The sequence below is a fragment of the Rhynchophorus ferrugineus genome, unplaced genomic scaffold, assembly GCF_030347505.1.
Source record: "Rhynchophorus ferrugineus isolate W39M unplaced genomic scaffold, kcgeb_rfMv2 rfM9, whole genome shotgun sequence".
Taxonomy (NCBI): Eukaryota; Metazoa; Arthropoda; class Insecta; order Coleoptera; family Curculionidae; genus Rhynchophorus; species Rhynchophorus ferrugineus.
The window spans coordinates 4396062-4417345 of record NW_027472588.1 but is presented as its reverse complement, the minus strand read 5'-3'; the positions used below and the strand labels follow the sequence as shown (position 1 = coordinate 4417345).

The 21284-nt window shown below is 33.6% G+C and overlaps 2 protein-coding genes across 2 annotated transcripts in view; one reads left to right on the top strand and one right to left on the bottom strand.

Annotated features, from left to right (window-relative positions):
- LOC143201951 (protein big brother) overlaps positions 1–8878 on the bottom strand; it is a 60752-nt gene extending 51874 nt beyond the window's left edge. Inside the window, exons 1-2 of the mRNA XM_076413185.1 lie at positions 8600–8878; positions 4045–4233 (exon numbers count right to left, since the gene is read on the bottom strand). Coding sequence (XP_076269300.1) covers positions 4045–4233; positions 8600–8773 — 363 coding nt within the window. The 5' untranslated portion in view covers positions 8774–8878. The remainder of the gene's footprint in view (positions 1–4044; positions 4234–8599) is intronic.
- Positions 8879–18400: 9522 nt separating this feature from the next.
- On the top strand, positions 18401–20988 carry LOC143203116 (uncharacterized). The gene is made up of 4 exons (XM_076415252.1): positions 18401–18700; positions 18753–18893; positions 18951–19104; positions 20745–20988. Exons 1-4 carry the CDS (start codon positions 18496–18498, stop codon positions 20923–20925), a joined length of 681 nt encoding a protein of 226 aa, XP_076271367.1. The 5' UTR covers positions 18401–18495; the 3' UTR covers positions 20926–20988.
- Positions 20989–21284: the final 296 nt, after the last annotated feature.

Here is a 21284-nt window from a genome sequence, read left to right as displayed (position 1 = left end):
ATAGATCTCCAAGTATACACTTCAAACATTGATGAACAATGGGCGGAGCAACGCCCTGTGTGGCATCCTCAGACTGTTTACATTTTTCATAAGCTCTTATATAGAGCGAAAAATTGGCAAAATAGGATTACACGAAATATAGGGTCCCTCTTCCGCTTGGTTAGACCCATCGGCATCTTCCGCATCTAACAGACGGATGATTTATGACAGTAGATGGTCGTTCTCGGGGCAGCGTTAACCTAGTTGAGATTAATACTTTTAACTGGAACGAATCGCCGTTTTCGAAACGATATGGACGATGGAGTCATTCGTCTTGGTAAATGGATGGGAATTCGGTTGAAATTCTCGAACAATTGCGACATACAAAAAAACAGAAACTAAATTTGGGTTTATTTTTAACGACCGTTATACATAGTTAAAAGTGCTTGTTAAATTTTACGTCACACGAAGATTGTGAAGTCATTTTGAGGGAGAAAGGAATTATTATTAAAGAATTTACAACACACGATGTTACTTCAGGATACTTTCATGTGGAAGCTTCATTGACAGGCTTCAGTAGGTGTCATTTCGTTGAAGTGTGAACAAAAAATGTTTTCAGTGCGTTGAAAATGTCTGAATCCATATCGGATAAATCGCTTTTGCGGGAAGTTTAAATTTTTTGCTTTAACTTTAAGAGAAAGGCGGCTGAAGGTCACCGAATGCCGTGTGAAGTTTATGGCAAACATGCTCCATCGATTTCCACACGTAATTAATAGTTTCGGCCTCTTAAAATTTGGTGATTCTGACACCGAAGACAAAGAGTGTTCTGGACGGAAAAAAAGATTGAAAAAACCTAACCTAGATGATTTGACAAATGTTCTCACCAAACAACAACAAAAAGCTATAGTCCCCACAGGGAATCGAACCTGCCGCGACCTCCGTTCGGGAGCTAATTGTTTTAACCACTACACCATAGAAGCAGTTTTTTACGATATTGCTAGGAGGTCTTATATGCTACAGTTTGTACCTAAAAAGCAAACTGAATCGCTTTTACACTGAACGACTTTCGATTTTAAAGTGTACTATTTCGAATAAAAAAAGATTTTTGAAAATCGGCCCACAATTAACCGAGAAATCGGTGAACATACATTTAAAAGTGTATATATACTGCCTTACATAGAACCTCCTCCTTTTTCAAAGTGGATTAATAAAATACAAAACTAAATTATAGGTCCAATACAATATTTTTTTAAGACTTTAAGAAAATTGTACCAAAACTAAATTCACCGTGAAACATAAAGATGCAAAGACGGTTTTCTCATTTTCGAAGATTGCAGCAATGTTACTGTTGGGCTTGGTTGGTGATTAATGCCGAAGCTATTAAAACATCGCAAACAATACGCTGGGTCCCAGCTTATGACAGCGAAAACATCATATATGTCACCAGCAAACCGATGGTCTATAAATTTGAGGTACGACATTGTCGGAGAAGAGCATTAAAACTTTTATCGTCTCGCATTGTGACCGAAATTGTTAATGTTTGTTGTTTCGCGTCCGAACAATACTATTCAACGGCGCACAGTGTGATGTACCATGGACAAAATTAACTAAAAACTACATTTCTAACTTTTAAATTTTAGTATTTTTATTGAATTGTTGGGTAGACTATTTTGTCACTAAATAACATCCCTTTATCTTGGTTGGCCACGCTTTTGTATAATATAGAAATGACTTTTTATTGTCACTACATAGTATAAAACAAAGTCGCCTTTTCTGTCCCTATATCCATATGTGCGCTTAAATCTTTAAAACTACGCAACGGATTTTGATGCGGTTTTTTTCAATAGATAGAGTGATTCAAGAGGAAGGTTTATATGTATAATACATGCATAATATACTAAGGCAACATTGCTAATTTTAGAGGTTTCTAACGTGATGTCGTAAATTCACCTATTTTTTTAGGCTTATTTAGCAATTAGCAAAAACGCTGCCTAACCCTACGAGTTAGATCAAATTAATGTACTACAGTATTGTACACCATAAAAAGGTCTACAAAAAAGTCCGCGATGGTATATGTTTATCTTTTAGGGATAACCCACATTAACCATTTTTATTGTTTACTTTTTACGTGAGAAAATGGCTTATTTACGAAGCTATTTTAAGCAATACGGCATTAATCCTTATCGAATTAAGTACCTTAAATACAGTGTGCAATTAATATAGATCAATATGGTTCCTTACAGCATGTAAATTAAACAAATATTTTCGGAGATATTACAAATTTAAAATTTGCGTTTAAAAATGTGTAATGTAATAAGAATTGTATGAATTTAGATATTCCAAAGATAGCAGGAAATCTTCATAGTAATTATAGGGGAAGAGGAATTGTTTTACTCCAAATTTAATGCGTGCAGGCCAAGGGCAGTAATGAATGAACCAAAAATACTGGATCGATTTTAATCATGTTTTCATTGAGTGACATAGGCATATATATTTTATGCCCGTGCAAAGTCGGAGCGGGCCGCTATGTTTTTATATACAACGTTCATATTTTTTCTGTAGTGTATTTAATTTAGTATCAGCATTGCACCCGTGCGAAGTTCCGTTAAGTTTTTTACAGTTTAGAAATATCTAGCCAAATTTTGTATGAATCTTTCAGTATTTTAAATTTTGTTCCAGTTTTTAAAAAAATCCATTTGCGTCACATCCAAGATTTTTCAAATAAACTAATAACTATTTCCAAAAAAATTTGAATTGATGTGTGTTGCTATTAACAGAGTTTTATTTGTAGTGGACGATGTTACGTTAAAAAATAAAGATTTAATAGACATTTGGTTAGAAACTCTAAAAGGTCATCGAAAACAGTCGGTATACGAAAAAATATTGTCGCTTCTTAATGTTGAAGAAGCATGAAAACGTTTGAGAGATAAAATACTGAATTGTATTAAGGTTTTTGGGTTAAGAATGGATACTAAATATGAGAAAATATGTCGTTCTCGCAGGTGACTTTTAGTAATTTACAAGAAACATCATCTTTAGGGTTCTTTTTGAAAAGGACTCAATTAAAACAAAACGAAGAAGCGCAGCTGAGTTAGCGGACAAAACTCTAGAGGAGCTACAGTTTGCTTCACACGTGGTATAGGGAAGTAATCAAGTTCATTCTACAATATCTTATTCAATATCACTAGTTAACGAATATATTGACATCAAACCTTACTTATTACGTACTTAAGACATTTTTTTGGACTTGTAATTGGAAAGATATATATATTTTCCTTGAAAACTCTATGGAAATACAGATTTTTTTGAACTTCTATAAAAAACAAAACACCAAGAAATTGTTTTATGATGGGTCGCGTCCCTTCAGCTACTGCGCCCTCTAACATTAGACCATTAACACCCTGTATATTAAGTAAAAAATCCTAAATATCCTTCAGTATATCGTCTTCACACATGGTATAGGGAAGTAATCAGGTTCATTCTACAATATCTTATTCAATATCACTAGTTAACGAATATATTGACATCTAACCTTACTTATTACATACTTAAGACATTTTTTTGGACTTGTAATTGGAAAGATATATATTTTTTCCTTGAAAACTCTTGGGAAATACAGATTTTTTGAACTTTTATAAAAAACAAAACACCAAGAAATTGTTTTATGATGGGTCGCGTCCCTTCAACTGCTGCGCCCTCCAGCGAACATTAGACCATTAACACCCTGTATATTAAGTAAAAAACCTAAATATCCTTCAGTATATCGTTAGTTCATGCATGAAATTATTTAAAACCGTTTAGTGGATTAAAATTGGTGTTTTTAATTTTAAAATATCGAATTTTGTCCTTATACCGTATACCACGTCGCACTGTGCGGCGGGTAGATCAAGTCGAAACCTTATAGTCGCGTCAAACGCATTGTACAACGCGGGGACGCCGCGGCGATCGAAACAACATGGCGTCGCGACGATCAATACCGATCCGACGCTCGGGATTGGCCGGCGAGAGCAGGCGTCGTTGTTCGCCATTTTGAAAGGCGGACGGGGGACTCAGGGGCGTACTTACTTTGCCTTGCTCCTTTTGGAAATCGCACTGATTATCGGAGATGTATCCCGTGCTCGGCGGGTCGAAAACGAGCTGCAGGTTGGTACCGGTGGCTGAAAAGGCGATTTCCGTGTGACCTTCCTGACACGCGGCCAGGAATCTCTTCACTCTCTCCTCTTGGGGTCTGTCTCTGTGACCGGTATATCGGACCTGTCGAAAAACAATTAGGATTAGGGATTAGGTCGATAATTGTGGTGAAAAAAGAATTTTTGTGGTACCACTAACAAAGCATCAATCAATAGCAGAGACGTGGCCTCTAAATGATAGTGATTTTATTTTTGGTAGGTGTCTTTCAATATGGTACTGTTAATAGATATCTGAACACTGAACCGACCTCAAGAAACACTACTGTTGCAAATATGCTGACGATGCAGCGGTAGTGTCACTCTTAGCACAATAACTCACAAACTTATTAGTAGAATATCATAAAATTTTATCAATTTTCTTTTGAATGGTGGTACTAACTGAAAAAGCGGTGAATGCAATAAAACTAGCGCCCTTTAGGTGTTAGGCCCGGGACTTTTCAGCCCCCGTGTTACATAGTGATGTACTTATCTCATACCTTTCTTGCTTATATATTGATGCTAGTACTATATAGCAATAGTAATAGCAAAATACTCAACAAATATAAAGCAAAATTTATTTAAAAAATATATTATTCAGATATTTTTACTTTATTTACTTTTTATTATTCCAGACTGACCTCTGTTTACATAAAGAATAACCTAGAAAATATTTGTTGATCTAGATGCGAAACTCACACAACCAGGTCTGAATATTTTAACAACGTTATTTTATCGATGATTGACACATTTTTCTGGCTTAATTCTGAATAATTTTCTTTCTATCTGCTTTAGTTCTTTATGTCTGTATCTAAAGACAAACAGCTGACTTAGCTGAGCTTAATAACTAATTAATTTTTACATAATTAAATCAAACTAACACAACTTACTGAACTAAACTCGCATTCTGCGTTGAATACCGATACAACATCGACAAGATTGTTTAATTCAACAAGTTAACGGCGACCTTGACGGTCTAAACAGTAAACGTTCCTAGCGGATTCAGTGGAAAACCGAAAGAAACCTCTACCAAGAATCTAACAAAAAAGTCCAACCATGACTAACCGGACATACCCGAGATTTTTCATTTAATCGAACTCAGATCTGGCCCGTATGTAGTAAATGTTGTTGATTTTATTGTTCTTCGGCACCGATAAGATTCGGTCGTCCCGAAATAGTTGTAATTATTATGTTTCGGTTTAACTGGTTTTTTTTATCATAAAATATTGTTAGAAAAAAAATTAAGTAATAATTGTCGAATATCTGGACTATAGACCATCTTATCATTGAAAACTATTTGCTAAAAACCGACATAATCGATAAAATCGACATAATCTCGGTCACTTCTTAGATCAAAAATGCTGATAAAATATGAAAAATCTCTAAGAAAAACCGTAGACTACTCTGGCCATCGAAAATCCTGAAAAATTAGAGCAAATTCAATCTTTAACCGCAAATATTGCTTAAGTTATGATTGGAATAGGACGAACCGAACAGTCTTGAATTGTTACTCACACATCTGAATAGTCACACATCTGAAGTAAAACACTAATTGTTAGATCAGTGGTATCTATTGGTGAAAATACAAAGTATCACATAGTTACGATAGTGGCGGGTTCGAATCCTGCTGAGGCATGGTCGTAAAATTTATGTTTGTGATTGTCCTAGACAAGAGTGTAAAATCCGACAAGGAAAATGCTCCCGGCCACGCCAGTAACCAGGCTGGGTAAAACCGGATGTCTCCTAGGATGATTTCTAAGTTGGTCACTCGCCAGTCGGTAGGTTTAATGCCGAGAACCGTGGTTCGGAGCCCACGTACTGTAGGTCCAGTCCAGATAAACCCTCATTGGTAAAAGGAGACTTTAAAATATATATAAGAAAACTGAACAATTATGATTAAAATAAATTCTCTTGCTAACAATTTTGGGCATACGATAGGAAAGATTCCATATTCACAGTGTCTTCACTCAAATCATTTAATACAAATTATATAACATAACATCTTAAACCCGAAGAAAAAACCTAGTAAATTATATGGATTCGCCAATAAAAAGTAATAAAAAAATAATCATTCATTATTTTAGTTCGAAAAAGGTGTGTTTAATATATTGATTTTTGTTTTAGAATATTCATTTAAAATTAGGAGGTGATTTTATTCATTAACAATTGTTTCTGTTGATTCTCTTGTCTGCTGGTATACTTTGAATATCATAGATATCATCAAACATAACAATACATTTTTAAACAATAGTCTGATTAAATACTCATTGATGGCTGATGATGCGATAGCAACGGTACGTGAATAGAAAAAAATATACGCAATCATCCGATACCTAGTACTATAATAAAATGTATTTTTTTAAGTATATACCGAACTAGTTAGCATGCAACACGTGGCGCAGCGACTGCTAATACAATTCTATTAACAATAAACACCGTGCACTGTCGTGTTTCTCTAAATAATATCAATAAATACATCATGCCATGCAGTAAAAATAGGTAAGTCGGTGATCGCGCATACTAAAGAAAAATTAAAACGAAAATCGACGTAAAATCGGAAAATCCGATGGTCGACCTTCGCAAACTGAATATACATATTTTTTTACTATTGCGAAAAGCTGTTATAACGTTGTGCGTTCATTATTTACGTGCTTAACAGAAAACGAGTACAGAAACTTGTTAAGAAATACTGTTTGGCATGTTTTTCACTCAAAAAATTACCTTTCAACAAATATCCATTAGATTGTATGAAAAGAACATGTAAAGAAGCAAAATGAAGTTACTGAAGCTATCCAAGCGTTTCAAACCAAAAAACTATATAGGATAGGTGGTGAGCTAAAGATGCCTATGACCGATGATGAAACTCAGAACTCATCGCAAATTGACTCTCAAACCTTAACGTGGTCCAGTTTGCGAATGGTAGCCATTTGAATAGAATAGCTACTCTAACTTTACAATGGAGCAAAAAATAGAACATCTAGCAATGGTAAAATTATTATTTTTTTAAAAAGAAAACATCTAAAACATCTATAACTCATGAGGAAAGACTAGCGCTATACCAAGGTAGAAATAAGTTATAATATCTCAGGAAGAATATGTTCGAACGAAGTAACAAATAAAACTTGGAGAAGTTCGGTGTTCATCAAAATATAACAACAATAAATGAGAAAGTTTAACAATACTCAACTACTTAGAAGAAAAATGTATTCTTGGAAAATACTTTTAATTCTATAGACTAGGTTCCAGACCAATAGCAACCAAAGACAACGAACTAAGACCAGAAATTTAGGAAAGCGGTTGTATCATCCTTCAACAGATAATTCTACTGATACTGGTAAAATCGGTGATTTATTGGATCTGTATCTGCCAATTTTATAGAATTAGAAAAAAAATTGAGCCGACCGGTGATATTTCAGCGCTTTTGTTAACATTAAAATGGAGGTATAATAAAAAGGACATTGACAATTGACCTGCAGTATAACCTCAACCTAGAAATCAGTCATAGAGATAGAGCAATCAGAAAATGTTAATGATTAGTCTATAAGACTAATATTAACATTATAAAAAATAGAGTTATCTGGACTATCTACTACCTACTTAATGTGGCCTTCGAACCACGGTCTTCAGCAGTAAGCTTACAGACTAGCAAGTGACCAATTTTGCAGATATTTTAGAAGACAAAAACGACTACCAACAATAAATAATCTATAAATATAAAATAAAAATGATCAATTAAATTTAAACTGATTCATCCTTCAACAGATAATCCTACTGGTACATTTGTATCTGCCAATTTTATAGAATTAGAAAAAGAATCAAATCATCAAATGGAGATATAATAAAAGGACACCTATCTACCTTTACGAAGAAAATTCCAACAATAATCTTATCGTAAAAAACTACTAAATGATCTATACCCTTGCCAAAACTGGACAATAATAATTCATATAAATTATCTTACTAACAATTAACTCTGAATAATAAAAAAGATTCAATATTCAGGGTTTCTCTATTTGATGCTGTTGTATCATTTAATACTAGAGTTATATAGTACATAGTTAAATCACGAAAACCATAGTAAACTATAACACGAATTTATCAATGAAAAAATAATGCCTGTAAGATGTAAGATATTGATTTATATTTCAGAAAATTAATTTAAAATCAGCAGGTGATTTTATTCTTTAACAATTGTTTTAATATTGATGCTCATTTCTGTTTGTACACATTGAATGTCACAGAACTCAAAAAACATACATCTTTTTAAACAATAATCTTTGATTATCTTGATTTGTGACCAGTTTAGTTGATGGTACAGCATTCTAAAACTATAGTTATTCAACACATATCTAAACCAAGTACGTTGTTGATTCCTGTTTTGTTCATCAGGAAAATTCGATATTGTCAACAGGCATGATGTCAGAACAACGAAAAAAGCTGGAAAATTAACTTACCTCGCTTTCTCTACTCAGTCGACGGAATAACTCATCCGACTCGAACTTCGATTTCTGGTCGGGTACTACGCGAGGCATCTTGAAGATAAACCTCGGTTTCGGCTGTTCATACACAGCCAAGTTGTCGAACTGTGGATGTATCATGCCTAACAGTGATGGCTCGTGCATATTCATCTTCACTGGTAACTTAGGAAAGAACACGTAACGTCAGCAGCAAACACACCAAATATACGTCGATACACGACACGACACAACCAGGGACTGACTGACTGTCGGGTATAATTTTTCCACAATCGGATACCCGAAATCTGGGCGTGACCGAGCCCGGCCAATGGGAAACCGGGCGGCGTCCCTGCCGTCGAATGATTGTGGGGCGACAAGGTAGGACGTGAAACCGGGGGACAGATGCTCACCGCGCCACCGTCATCGTCGAGACTCGTAATTATACATCGGATTAGAGGATTTAAGATCGAAGATAAACATAATAAAGGGGATACGCGTATAATGGATTCGGGAAACGGATACCGTTCGGATTTCTCGACGTGAATCGCCTTCTGTCAGAATGTTGTTTTTTTTGCGCCCTGTCCGACGTTTTAAGAGGGATCACTCGAAAAAGAATCAGCGTTCGAGCAAATAAAATCGAGATAAATGTATCTACAATAAATACTCTGCTACACAATGGTATAAATAGGTGTATAAGACGGCCAAACTTCCAAACAGTGAAAATATTTTGATCTTAAAAACATAAATCTTTGACTAAATATATATAGTATATCGAAAAGAAGTTTTGTACATACGTCATCTATATTTGGGGCGTCAAATATTGCCGTATCAACAGTTTTAGTTAGGATGTGACGTGGCTTTGACATACAACAAAATTCTAATCTAAATAAGATAATTAAACAAAAATAATGTTATCAAATATAATTTATTCTAACATTATAGTAAATCTAATGCATATATTATCGAAGAACTTAAAATTACAATTAAGTACACAGTTATAATAGTTTGTAGGTTAGGGTTGTGTTTGATTATATTTACAATACTAGCGACCCGCCCCGGCTTCGCACGGGTGCAATGCTGATACTAAATTAAATACACTACAGAAAAAATATGAACGTTGTATATAAAAACATAGCGGCCCGCTCCGACTTTGCACGGGCATAAAATATATATGCCTATGTCACTCAATGAAGACATGATTAAAATCGATCCAGTATTTTTGGTTCATTCATTACTGCCCTTGGCCTGCACGCATTAAATTTGGAGTAAAACAATTCCTCTTCCCCTATACTTACTATGAAGATTTCCTGCTATCTTTGAAATATCTAAATTCATACAATTTTTATTACATTACACATTTTTAAACGCAAATTTTAAATTTGTAATATCTCCGAAAATATTTGTTTAATTTACATGCTGTAAGGAACCATATTGATCTATATTAATTGCACACTGTATTTAAGGTACTTAATTCGATAAGGATTAATGCCGTATTGCTTAAAATAGCTTCGTAAATAAGCCATTTTCTCACGTAAAAAGTAAACAATAAAAATGGTTAATGTGGGTTATCCCTAAAAGATAAACATATACCATCGCGGACTTTTTTGTAGACCTTTTTATGGTGTACAATACTGTAGTACATTAATTTGATCTAACTCGTAGGGTTAGGCAGCGTTTTTGCTAATTGCTAAATAAGCCTAAAAAAATAGGTTAATTTACGACATCACGTTAGAAACCTCTAAAATTAGCAATGTTGCCTTAGTATATTATGCATGTATTATACATATAAACCTTCCTCTTGAATCACTTTATCTATTGAAAAAAACCGCATCAAAATCCGTTGCGTAGTTTTAAAGATTTAAGCGCACATAGGGATATAGGGAGAGAAAAGGCGACTTTGTTTTATACTATGTAGTGATATTACATTAAACTCTTTTTCATACACCGTGTGAGTTAGAGCTCTAGACGCGTTTTTTATATAGTTGTATCCTCTGGAGGCCTAATCCACCTAATTAACAATTGTATATCCAACTAATATATTTTACTTTCATTAGTTCTTGTATCCCTCGATACAGTGTCTCCTTTAACAATTGTTTTAATATTCATTCTCATTTCTATTTGTATACTTTGAATATCATAGATCTCAACTAACATAACAATATATCTTTAAACAATATCTTATTAAATACTTATTGATCATTTTGATTTCTGGTCAATATAGTTGATGGTACAGCATTCTGGAACTATAGTTATTCAACACATCATATCACACATCGTTATTATTCTTTAACAATTATTTTAATATTGATTCTTATTTCTGCTTGTATACCATACAGCGCCTGCTTGTAAAGACATTTTGATATCACTGTATTTCTCCTTAGTTTGTTCTGTTAATACATATATACATCTTTCTTGATAAAACTAAATTTAATTACTGCATTCTCCTTAATGCACTTGCCATATCTGCAAAAGAGCTTTTTCTCCTGTCCCATGTTAGCCAAATGCTCATGTATATTCCGAACAATTACACATATATACGTACACATAAATCTACACACTCTACAGTAACATTTCCCACAGTTATCATATATTAATTATATACGCACCTTTACTTGTTTCCACTCTCATCACCCTGTCTTAGAAATTGGCAGCACTGAATCATAAAATATTCAGAAAGCTGTTAATTTTGTCACGCCCAAGTACATAATTTTATTCATATATTCTCTATTTTAATATAAAATAACAGTGACACGGGAAACGTCGCAATGTTCCCGCAGCTATCTGGGTTTTAGTACATTTAGGCTCTGACATATCACAAAATTTTAATATAAATAAAATAATTGAACAAGTATTCTGTTAAATATAATTTATTTTAACATTATAATACATCTAATACATATATTATCGAAGAACTTAAAACCTACAATTAATTATACAGCCACAATAATTTAAAGGTTAGAGTTGTTTTATTATATATATACATAGAGCTTTTTTCCACATTAGAATTGGTAGGGTTCTAGACGCGTTTTTGCATGTAGTGGTATCCCCCGAAAGCCTAATCCACTTAATTAACAATTCTATATCTGAGTAATGTATTTTACTTTCATTAGAGAGCATATTTATGTTTTACGCTTAGTTCTTGTTTCTTTCGATACAATGTATCCTTGTAAAGTCATTATGATATTACTATATTTCTCTTTAGTTTATCCTGTGACAATCTGTATACATCTTTCTTGACAAAACTACATTTAATCACTGCATTATCATTAATACATTTGTCATATCTGCAAAACAGTTAATATATCATTCAGTAATCTGATATACTATGTATTCTAAAAAAGTAAATTACATAAAATGCAATTAAATATTTCATTCCTATTTACAGAGTAATAATATGAAATAGTTCATTCTTTAACATGATTTCCTCGAAACTTATTTTATATACTTGAAGCCATTCCTTAATTGAACCTTTACCGATAAACTTGTTAGGATTTTCTCCATCAGTGTATGGTAGATATGGTGCATTGTACATAACAATAACTGATGGTTCCTCCAAGTTCTTTAAAAGCTGATTTTCAAACTACTGTAAAGACAACTTACGGTTAATTTCTTCGTGGTAGTCACCCTTGGACTTAGAGAAACACTAATTCTACAACAGGAATAAAACCATTCCTATTTCCAGCATGAAGGACTATATGTCTGCAATGAATAAAAAACCTAATTGATAGTTCATCGTTTACCTTTTTCCACGAACTTTTGTTGTCTTTATACTATATTTATTATCATCAAATATTCATGGCTCTTTTTATAAATTTACATAATTCTTCCTTGATTTTGTTATATGTTTTTAAAAATTGTATTCTTTTAAAAGCACTTTCTGGAAGTTCCATTAAACCCCTTCGTGGAACGGATGTTTTACATCTCTCAAATAGCTGTATATCTTTTGGATCTTTGTGGATACTTTCCAGACTAACAATTTTCTTTGAAATAATTGTATTAAATTATGTTTCGATAGAAAAAACTACTTACTACTACTATACTACTTACAAATAACCTTACTTATGATACTTTGTTATAATATTCAGTGAGGTAGCAATAGGTTCACTAGTAGTAAGTTTTAGTAACATATCATTTTAAAATTATTCGCTTTACTTTATTATGGGAACTTAATAAATAATGGTCGGATTTCGACCATCATTCCTATCAGAAAATGTTAACTACTTAAGGCAATGGTATCTGCTTAAATTATCAGAAGATATGTTTTTCAAAAATATCTTTCTAAAAAACTCTTTAATAATTCAACAATCAAGAAAAATATCACGATTAAAATTACGCTAAAGAATTAATTAAAAAAGCCAATGGCAGTTTATTCTTTAGTAATTTCATACGTGAACAGAGCAAAATACTGTAACATGACAAAGATAAATAAAAAAACAACATAATCTTAATAAAAACATCCAAAAATCTCAACAGAAAGTTAAAAAATAGAATGTTCCAATGACAATGGTAAATACTTAATTATTAAAACATGTTTTTCATAAATAACTTTGGAAGAAGCTCTTATAATTCAACTATCATGAAATATTTTTGAAAAATTAGCGAAGAATATCAGGAATTGTTTTATGACCAATAAAAGCGCACTAAAAAATGTCTTAAAAAACGGAAATTTCTCGTATACTGTTACATTTTATTATCTCTAATTCGGGTTATCGTATAACAACCGTTATGTCCGGGAACTTCGCCCTCAATCTTGAGGTGCAATAAAAGTTCCGATATGATTATTATTTATCTTTGAAGAAGAACTTTTAACCGAAGAAAATGTCTAAAATATGGGTACAATGATTCGTAAAATCCTGAAATTTCATTAAAAAAGAGTGGTTTTATGATGTATAGTAAAAAAAGGTTGCGTTTTTTTTTCGGCGGCATCAAAGTTTTCTAAGGCGACATTGTACCTGAGACAAAATATTATTGTTATAATCAAAATTACATCCATTATGAAATTGGCGTCCGTAAAAGTATAAAGTTGTTCATAAAAATAACTATGACAAATGTATTCAACAATTTAATATTTTTCTAAATATATTTTATTAATAATTCTGAAGGAATCATCCAAAATAACAGGCCAATTGAAACGTCCTCGGACTCACACATAAATGGCGCTACTCGAATTAAACCCACATGTTTTTTAGTTAGCCCTAACACTCAATCACTAGGGGAAAAAATACAGTTGAAGCAAAAACTTGGCTTGATGCCGAGTTTCCGGACATTGCCCCGGGAAAATTAACTATCAAGGATTAGTATGCTAAGTTTAGTGTGGTGAAATAAGCACCGAAGACGGTGAACGCAGTGGACGCCCAAAAGAGGTTGTTACCGACGAAAACATGAAATCCACAAAATGATCTATGACTGTAAATTGAAATTGAATGAAATAGTAGACACTCTAAAGATTTGAATTGAACATGTACATCATATCATTCACGAATATGTGAGTATGAGACAGTTCTGTACAAAATGGGTACCGCGCGAGCTCACTTTTGATCAAAAACAACGAGTTGATGATTTGGAGCAGTGTTTGAAGATGATCAAGCGTAATAAACTCGATGATGGTGATGATGAAACATGGCTCCTTCTTTTCACTCTAAAGTCCAAACGATAGTCCTTCGAGTGGACTGCACACGATGAACCCGCTCCAAAGCGTGGGAAAACGCAACAGTTAGCTGGCAAGGTTATGGCGTCTGTATTTTGAGATGCGCATGGAATAATTTTCATTAACTACCTTGGAAGGAAGGACCATCAACAGCAAATATTACATAGCGTTATTGGACCGTTTGAAGGACGAAATAGCCGGAAAACGGCCGCATTTGCAGAAAAAGAAAGTGCTGCTTCACCAAATTCAGGAATATTTCACACCTCATACTAGAATAGCTGATATTTCATCTCATAAAGTCTCTGTAGTAAAGCTAGTTATTAATTATTGATTAATTGTTATTAAAGTATAGTTATTATTGAAATAGTTTGTTTACTTTTTTATTAAGCTATTATATGTTAACATTTATTTATTTGAGTTTTGTTCTTGCAAAAATTACTTTGTTTTATTCAATATTGTCTATCTATAGTCGCTATTTCGACCACCCCTTTTGTCATCCATCACGAACTCACCAACTTTCTGGTATATTCATATAACTTGGCACTCAAGAAATTTGAAAAAATTCAAGAAAATTGAAACAAACAAATATTGAAACATTGGAACTTCACCAAGGCAATGTACCGTGTCACAAGTGAAAACGATGGCAAAAATCCATGAATTGGGCTTCGAATTACTTCCTCATCCACCGTATTCTCCAGATCTGGCCGCCAGCGACTATTTCCTGTTCTCAGATCTCATAAGAATGCTCGCTGGGAAGAAATTTTCGTCGAATGAAGAGGTGATCGCCGAAACTGAGGCCTATTTTGAAGCAAAGGACAAATATACTACAAAAATGGTATCGAAAAGTTAGAGGGTCGCTATAGTCACCTTTGAAGGGAATTATGTTGGATAAAAAAAAATTAATTTTGCCAAAAAAATGTGTTTTACTATGGTAGGTACTATGGTATCAAGTCTTTATGCAAATGTGGTTTATGGACATTTTCTAAAAATATTTCAATACAATTTGTATATAAATGTGGCTCTTTTCACTCCTTTTTTTTCAGATTTGCAATAAACTTTTCTAATAGATTATGACTTATTATTTTGTTAACACTTTTGAATGGCAGCATTTAATTTAAAGTATGTAATAAAAAATTAATGATACTTTTCCTTAATTAACTTTTCATATTACTACCTTGTAACATGTATATGCTTAAAGCCTTTTTTAACTTCATGGAGCTAAATTTCTTCATCGCAGAGCGATATACAAAGAAAAATGGACTAAAATGTTCAACAACAGTTACAGAGCAAAGTTTGCGCAGAGCTTGTCAGAAGAGCGCTGGTTCCCTGAGACTATTAGTTCATATAAATGAAAATGCGCATGTCCTTAACCGAAATTATATTCTGTTTCCTGTATCCTGAGAAAAAGAACGGCCCGACGATGATAAGCTAATCTGTACCAGTCATCTAAACATAATTTCATTGGCATAAGCCCCCTTGTCGGCGCGTCCAATGAACGTCGCCCGTTTCCGAGAGGGGGAACGAGACCCAGGCTCTCCATTATTCTGTTATGAGCGTGTTGATATCTCTATGTCACGGCGGACAATGACTATTTACATTTCAAAGGCCCTGATACCCGTTTTATTGAAAAGATACACATTCTGTCGAGTGCACGACGCCTCCAGGGGGACGCAACGCATTATGGCCGGTCGTTTTGCATTCATGACATCGAAATTTGTTTAAGATCAGACGCGACGTTCCAACGACTTTGTTAGAGCAAATGAAAACTGTTAAATTCCAACAAAATTTTAATCTATATCAAATAATTGAATAAAAATGTTGTCAAATATAATTTATTTTAACATTCTAGTACACCCAAAAACTGCAGTTAATTATACAGCCACAATAGTTTATAGGTTAGTGTTATAAACTCCTACCACTATTGCCTCTTATAAACATGAGTAAATGAGGTCAAAAATACAGAATGTGTGTTATATAATTCACAAACTTAGTTCCTGCGTACCTACTTTACGTTAAAGAAAGAAGACTTTATATTAATCATAATAAATGAAGGACAATATAAAATGTTATAACAATATAGCCATGAAAGTATACGTGAATATTCTAGACCTAACAGGTCAATTGAAAAGTCCCCGATACCATTTTTGTAGTACAATTTGTCCTTTGCTTCAAAATAGGCCTCAGTTTCGGCGATCACCTTTTCATTCGATGAATTTTTTTCTTTCCAGCGAGTATTCTTTTGAGCAATTCGAAGCCCAATTCATAGATTATTGCCATAGTTTTCACTGACTTGTGACACGGTGCATTGTCTTGGTGAAGCAGCACCTTCTATTTCTTCAAATGCGGCCGTTGTTCGGTGATTCCGTCCTTCAAACGGCCCAATAAGGCTATATAATAGTCGCTGTTGATGGTCCTTCCTTTTTCAAGGTAGTCACTGAAAATTATTCCATGCGCATCCCAAAATACAGATGCCATAACCTTGCCAGCCGACTGTTTCGTTTTCCCACGCTTTGGAGCGGGTTCATCGTGTGCAGTCCACTCGGATGACTGTCGATTGGACTTCAGAGTGAAATGATGGAGCCATGTTTTTTCCATTGTCACATATCGACGCAAAAGCTCGGGTTTAATTTACCTGATCATCTTTAAACAATGCTCTTTCTTTAAACACTGCTGCTTTTCCACATAGCTTTCTGATACCCCAATATTCGTGAATAATATGATGTACACATTCAGTTGATATCTTTAGGGTGTCTGCTATTTCATTCAGTTTCAATTTACGGTATTTTAAAATCATTTTGTGGATTTTTTAAATGTGTTCGTTCGGTTGTTACCTCTTTTGGGCATCCACTGCGTTCACCGTCTTCGGTGCTCATTTCACCACGTCTAAACTTAGCATACCAATCTTTGATGGTTGATTTTCCTGGGGCAGTGTCCGGAAACTCGACATCAAGTCAAGTGTTTGCTTCAACACGCGAAATTCCCTTTTATCCATTTTTTCCCAATAACAAAAGTTGCTTCACTCAAGATGCTATAATTCACAAACTAATGATCCGACAGCTGTCAAATTTATACACGCATCTCTTGAGGGTTAGGGACAACTAAAAAACATATGGATTTAATTCTAGCAACGCCATCTATGTGTCAGGTCGACAATTTTCAATTGACCTATTAGGCTTAATTCATAACGTTTTCAACTGAAAGAATCGATCGAAATCGAATTCGATGAGGAAACAGCGTATAATATTTTTTAATGTCGTGCAAGATATACAAGTATTAATGAGTAATTTTTAAGAAAAATGGATGTTTTGATATATTGATAAATAAATTAACATTTGTTACCTTATATGTTGTTTTATTTTCTTTTTTCCTTAGACAACACCAAAGACAACTTTTTTCCAAAGACAACTTAGGCATAATATATAAACGTAATATAACAGACAGTAAACTTTTTTAAATTTGAATATGAGTTTCAAGTGAGATTTTAGGTTAATATGTGAATTTCACAATATATATTATACTCTTCAAGTATACGAATATATTCTCTATTTTCAATATTATTTTAAAATCACAGATGTTTTATTAGACATTTTATTGTTATATTTTTAAAAAATATAGGTATAATTTTCCATAACTGGCAACGCTGCACATTCAAAGCCCAGCCTACGTTCGGTAAGCTTCTGGAGTTTCCGGCTCATTTTGCGACGGTGCCTTTTACAAACAATCGAGATTCTTTGTTTTGACACTGAAACTGGTAAAATCTGTAGTATCACTGACTTGTTTATATTCGATATAAAACTATTATTTTATATATAGTTTTATAATTTTTTTTCGCCTTTTTTACTTAAACCTCAAGCTTATAAAGCAAAATTGATTGTCGAGATATCCCTTTTTAAGTTATATTGTTTTATCCTTTATTTGTTTCATTATTTCAAGTAATTATTTAAAAATGGAATTATTATACGTTTATTACTTTGAAGTAAAATTGTACACTCTTTAAAAATATTGATGCAAAAATCTAGCAAGCGCAAAAAGAATTGACTCCAAAAATCTATATTTAAGTAAAGTTTCCTGAAAAAATCGTATTTCATATTGTGAGGTCAGGCAACTAAACATACACCAAGACAATGTAGAAGTCAAAAAATATTATCGCACCTTAACAATTGTCAAAGTCAAAACAAAAAAATCTAAACATTCTGGCCGTAATCTCGAATATCCAAATTTCCAGTGTTCGTTTTTGTCTGTTACTATGGCGGAACTCATGAAGAGAATCCAATGTGATCCAAAGCTTTCTACGATAGTTGCCGCCGTATCTTATACCCTTTTGACAGTGTGCAGCGCCGCATCATTGTTTTATTATCACACGTCGGTAGTGAACAACGAGTTTGATCACTTTCAGTCGTTAGGGTACTTGTTTATGATAGCCAACGGGCTTGCGGGATTCACGGAGTTTTGTATGGCGGTATTTCACGCGTTACGACGCGATTTATCAGTTTTCTGTTGCAGTTGATGAGGATTCCTTTTACCCCCTACGAGATCTGTTGGATTATTGTCAAATTGTTATGATGATGCCGTGTTACGCGGCGGAACTATGGAAGAAAACGGAGATGGGTCCACCTGAAGTCGGATATCTGCACGCTGGACTTGGTAAGTGATTTTGCGCTAAGTATCATGACATCAGGCGTTGATCGATTTGATTCTTAGGGTTCCTGGCCGCTGCCATGTTTATTTTCACGGAGTATAAAAGACAAGACCTAACCGACCTGGCGATCTTCAGCAACACCATTAGTGTTTTCGCTGTTGGGGCATTGTCCAAGAATCCGATCGCTGTTGTAGCCGGTCTGGTGTTCTTTCTAAGGTAAACATTAGATACTTTAAAAATCTACCTACGTTTTAAACCCAGCGACGCTAAAAATGAACATTTATATTACAATAAATCAGAAGAAAAACAAAAAATCACACGGAAAAAAGTCTGGACGGTATGGAGGATGCGAGAAAATCTCTCATGTGGTATTTGACTGACAAACTTGTCAATATTTAGTTAAATATTTTATCACTATAGACCTCATTATACGTCCCCTTTCGTTAAATTCTTTTTTTTATTAGTATTAATATTTAATGCGTTAAAAAGCAATCCACGTTTTAAACACAGCGACGTTAAAAATGAAAATTTATTTGACAATAAATTAGAAGAAAAACAAAAAATAATAATCGCACTTTATCCTTAACTATCAATAAGAATTAGAGCTTTATATTTTTAAAATGATCAAATAACTATAACACTGAGTTTGAAAGAAAGGATTAGTAGGCGTTGAAGGCTACAAGCCGAATTGTCAAACCACCTCTGCTTTTTTATATATAGACTGCACTTAAAACTTTGAAATATATTTTCTAGTCCCAATTTAAATGCTTGTTTAATGTTACCCCCTGGTAGATATGCAACTTGATTCGCTATCACTACATAGTATAAAACAAAGTCGCCTTTTCTCTCCCAGCATCCCTATGTGCGCTTAAATCTTTAAAACTACGCAACGGATTTTGATGCGGTTTTTTTCAATAGATAGAGTGATTCAAGAGGAAGGTTTATATGTATAATACATGCATAATATACTAAGGCAACATTGCTAATTTTAGAGGTTTCTAACGTGATGTCGTAAATTAACCTATTTTTTTAGGCTTATTTAGCAATTAGCAAAAACGGTGCCTAACCCTACGAGTTAGATCAAATTAATGTACTACAGTATTGCACACCATAAAAAGGTCTACAAAAAAGTCCGCGATGGTATATGTTTATCTTTTAGGGATAACCCACATTAACCATTTTTATTGTTTACTTTTTACGTGAGAAAATGGCTTATTTACGAAGCTATTTTAAGCAATACGGCATTAATCCTTATCGAATTAAGTACCTTAAATACAGTGTGCAATTAATATAGATCAATATGGTTCCTTACAGCATGTAAATTAAACAAATATTTTCGGAGATATTACAAATTTAAAATTTGCGTTTAAAAATGTGTAATGTAATAAAAATTGTATGAATTTAGATATTCCAAAGATAGCAGGAAATCTTCATAGTAAGTATAGGGGAAGAGGAACTGTTTTACTCCAAATTTAATGCGTGCAGGCCAAGGGCAGTAATGAATGAACCAAAAATACTGGATCGATTTTAATCATGTCTTCATTGAGTGACATAGGCATATATATTTTATGCCCGTGCAAAGTCGGAGCGGGCCGCTATATTCTTATATACAACGTTCATATTTTTTCTGTAGTGTATTTAATTTAGTATCAGCATTGCACCCGTGCGAAGCCGGGGCGGGTCGCTAGTAATGAATAAGTATGTAAATTGCTTCTTGGTATAATTTATTTTTATCAAATATATATTTTTATTTTCAAAAATACGGCGTAATCTTATATAATTATTTTGAAAAACTCTATATCATAAGATATTTAAAAATTCTTACATTAAATAACTGTACTTTTTCATTGTTTCAGTTACTATTTCTTTAAACGTTCCGAGGGCCAGTGTTCCATGATCCCGCAGGACATATTCAACGTGCTGATGGCATTCTTCTCCGTGGTGTCGTTGGCATCCCTAGACGAGAACATAACGAAGAGCATCCAGTCGATGATTACTGGCGGTGGGTCAGGCGGATCCTCAGGTGGCGACGAATAAAACACCGTCGATGAATGCCATATACAATTTATTAAAATTATTAAACAACATACATAAAATAGACATATATCTTTATATATTTTCTATAAAAATAGACGATAAGTAGAATAACAGTAAGACTGATATGCACATCCAGTAAGCACGAAAACAAAAAATTCGGTAAATGTATACATATATTTATATATTTATTTATGTCTATATTCGGTTTATCAAAATTCGTTTAGAATATTTAGATTTGTATTTATCCCAAATATTCCCAGCACTTGAATCATTGTAATCGTGAACGAAAAATGTGGCGATTCGACCTGTATTTCAAAAATAAATGCTGTGAACATTTCCTGAGATCCTTAAATACTGCT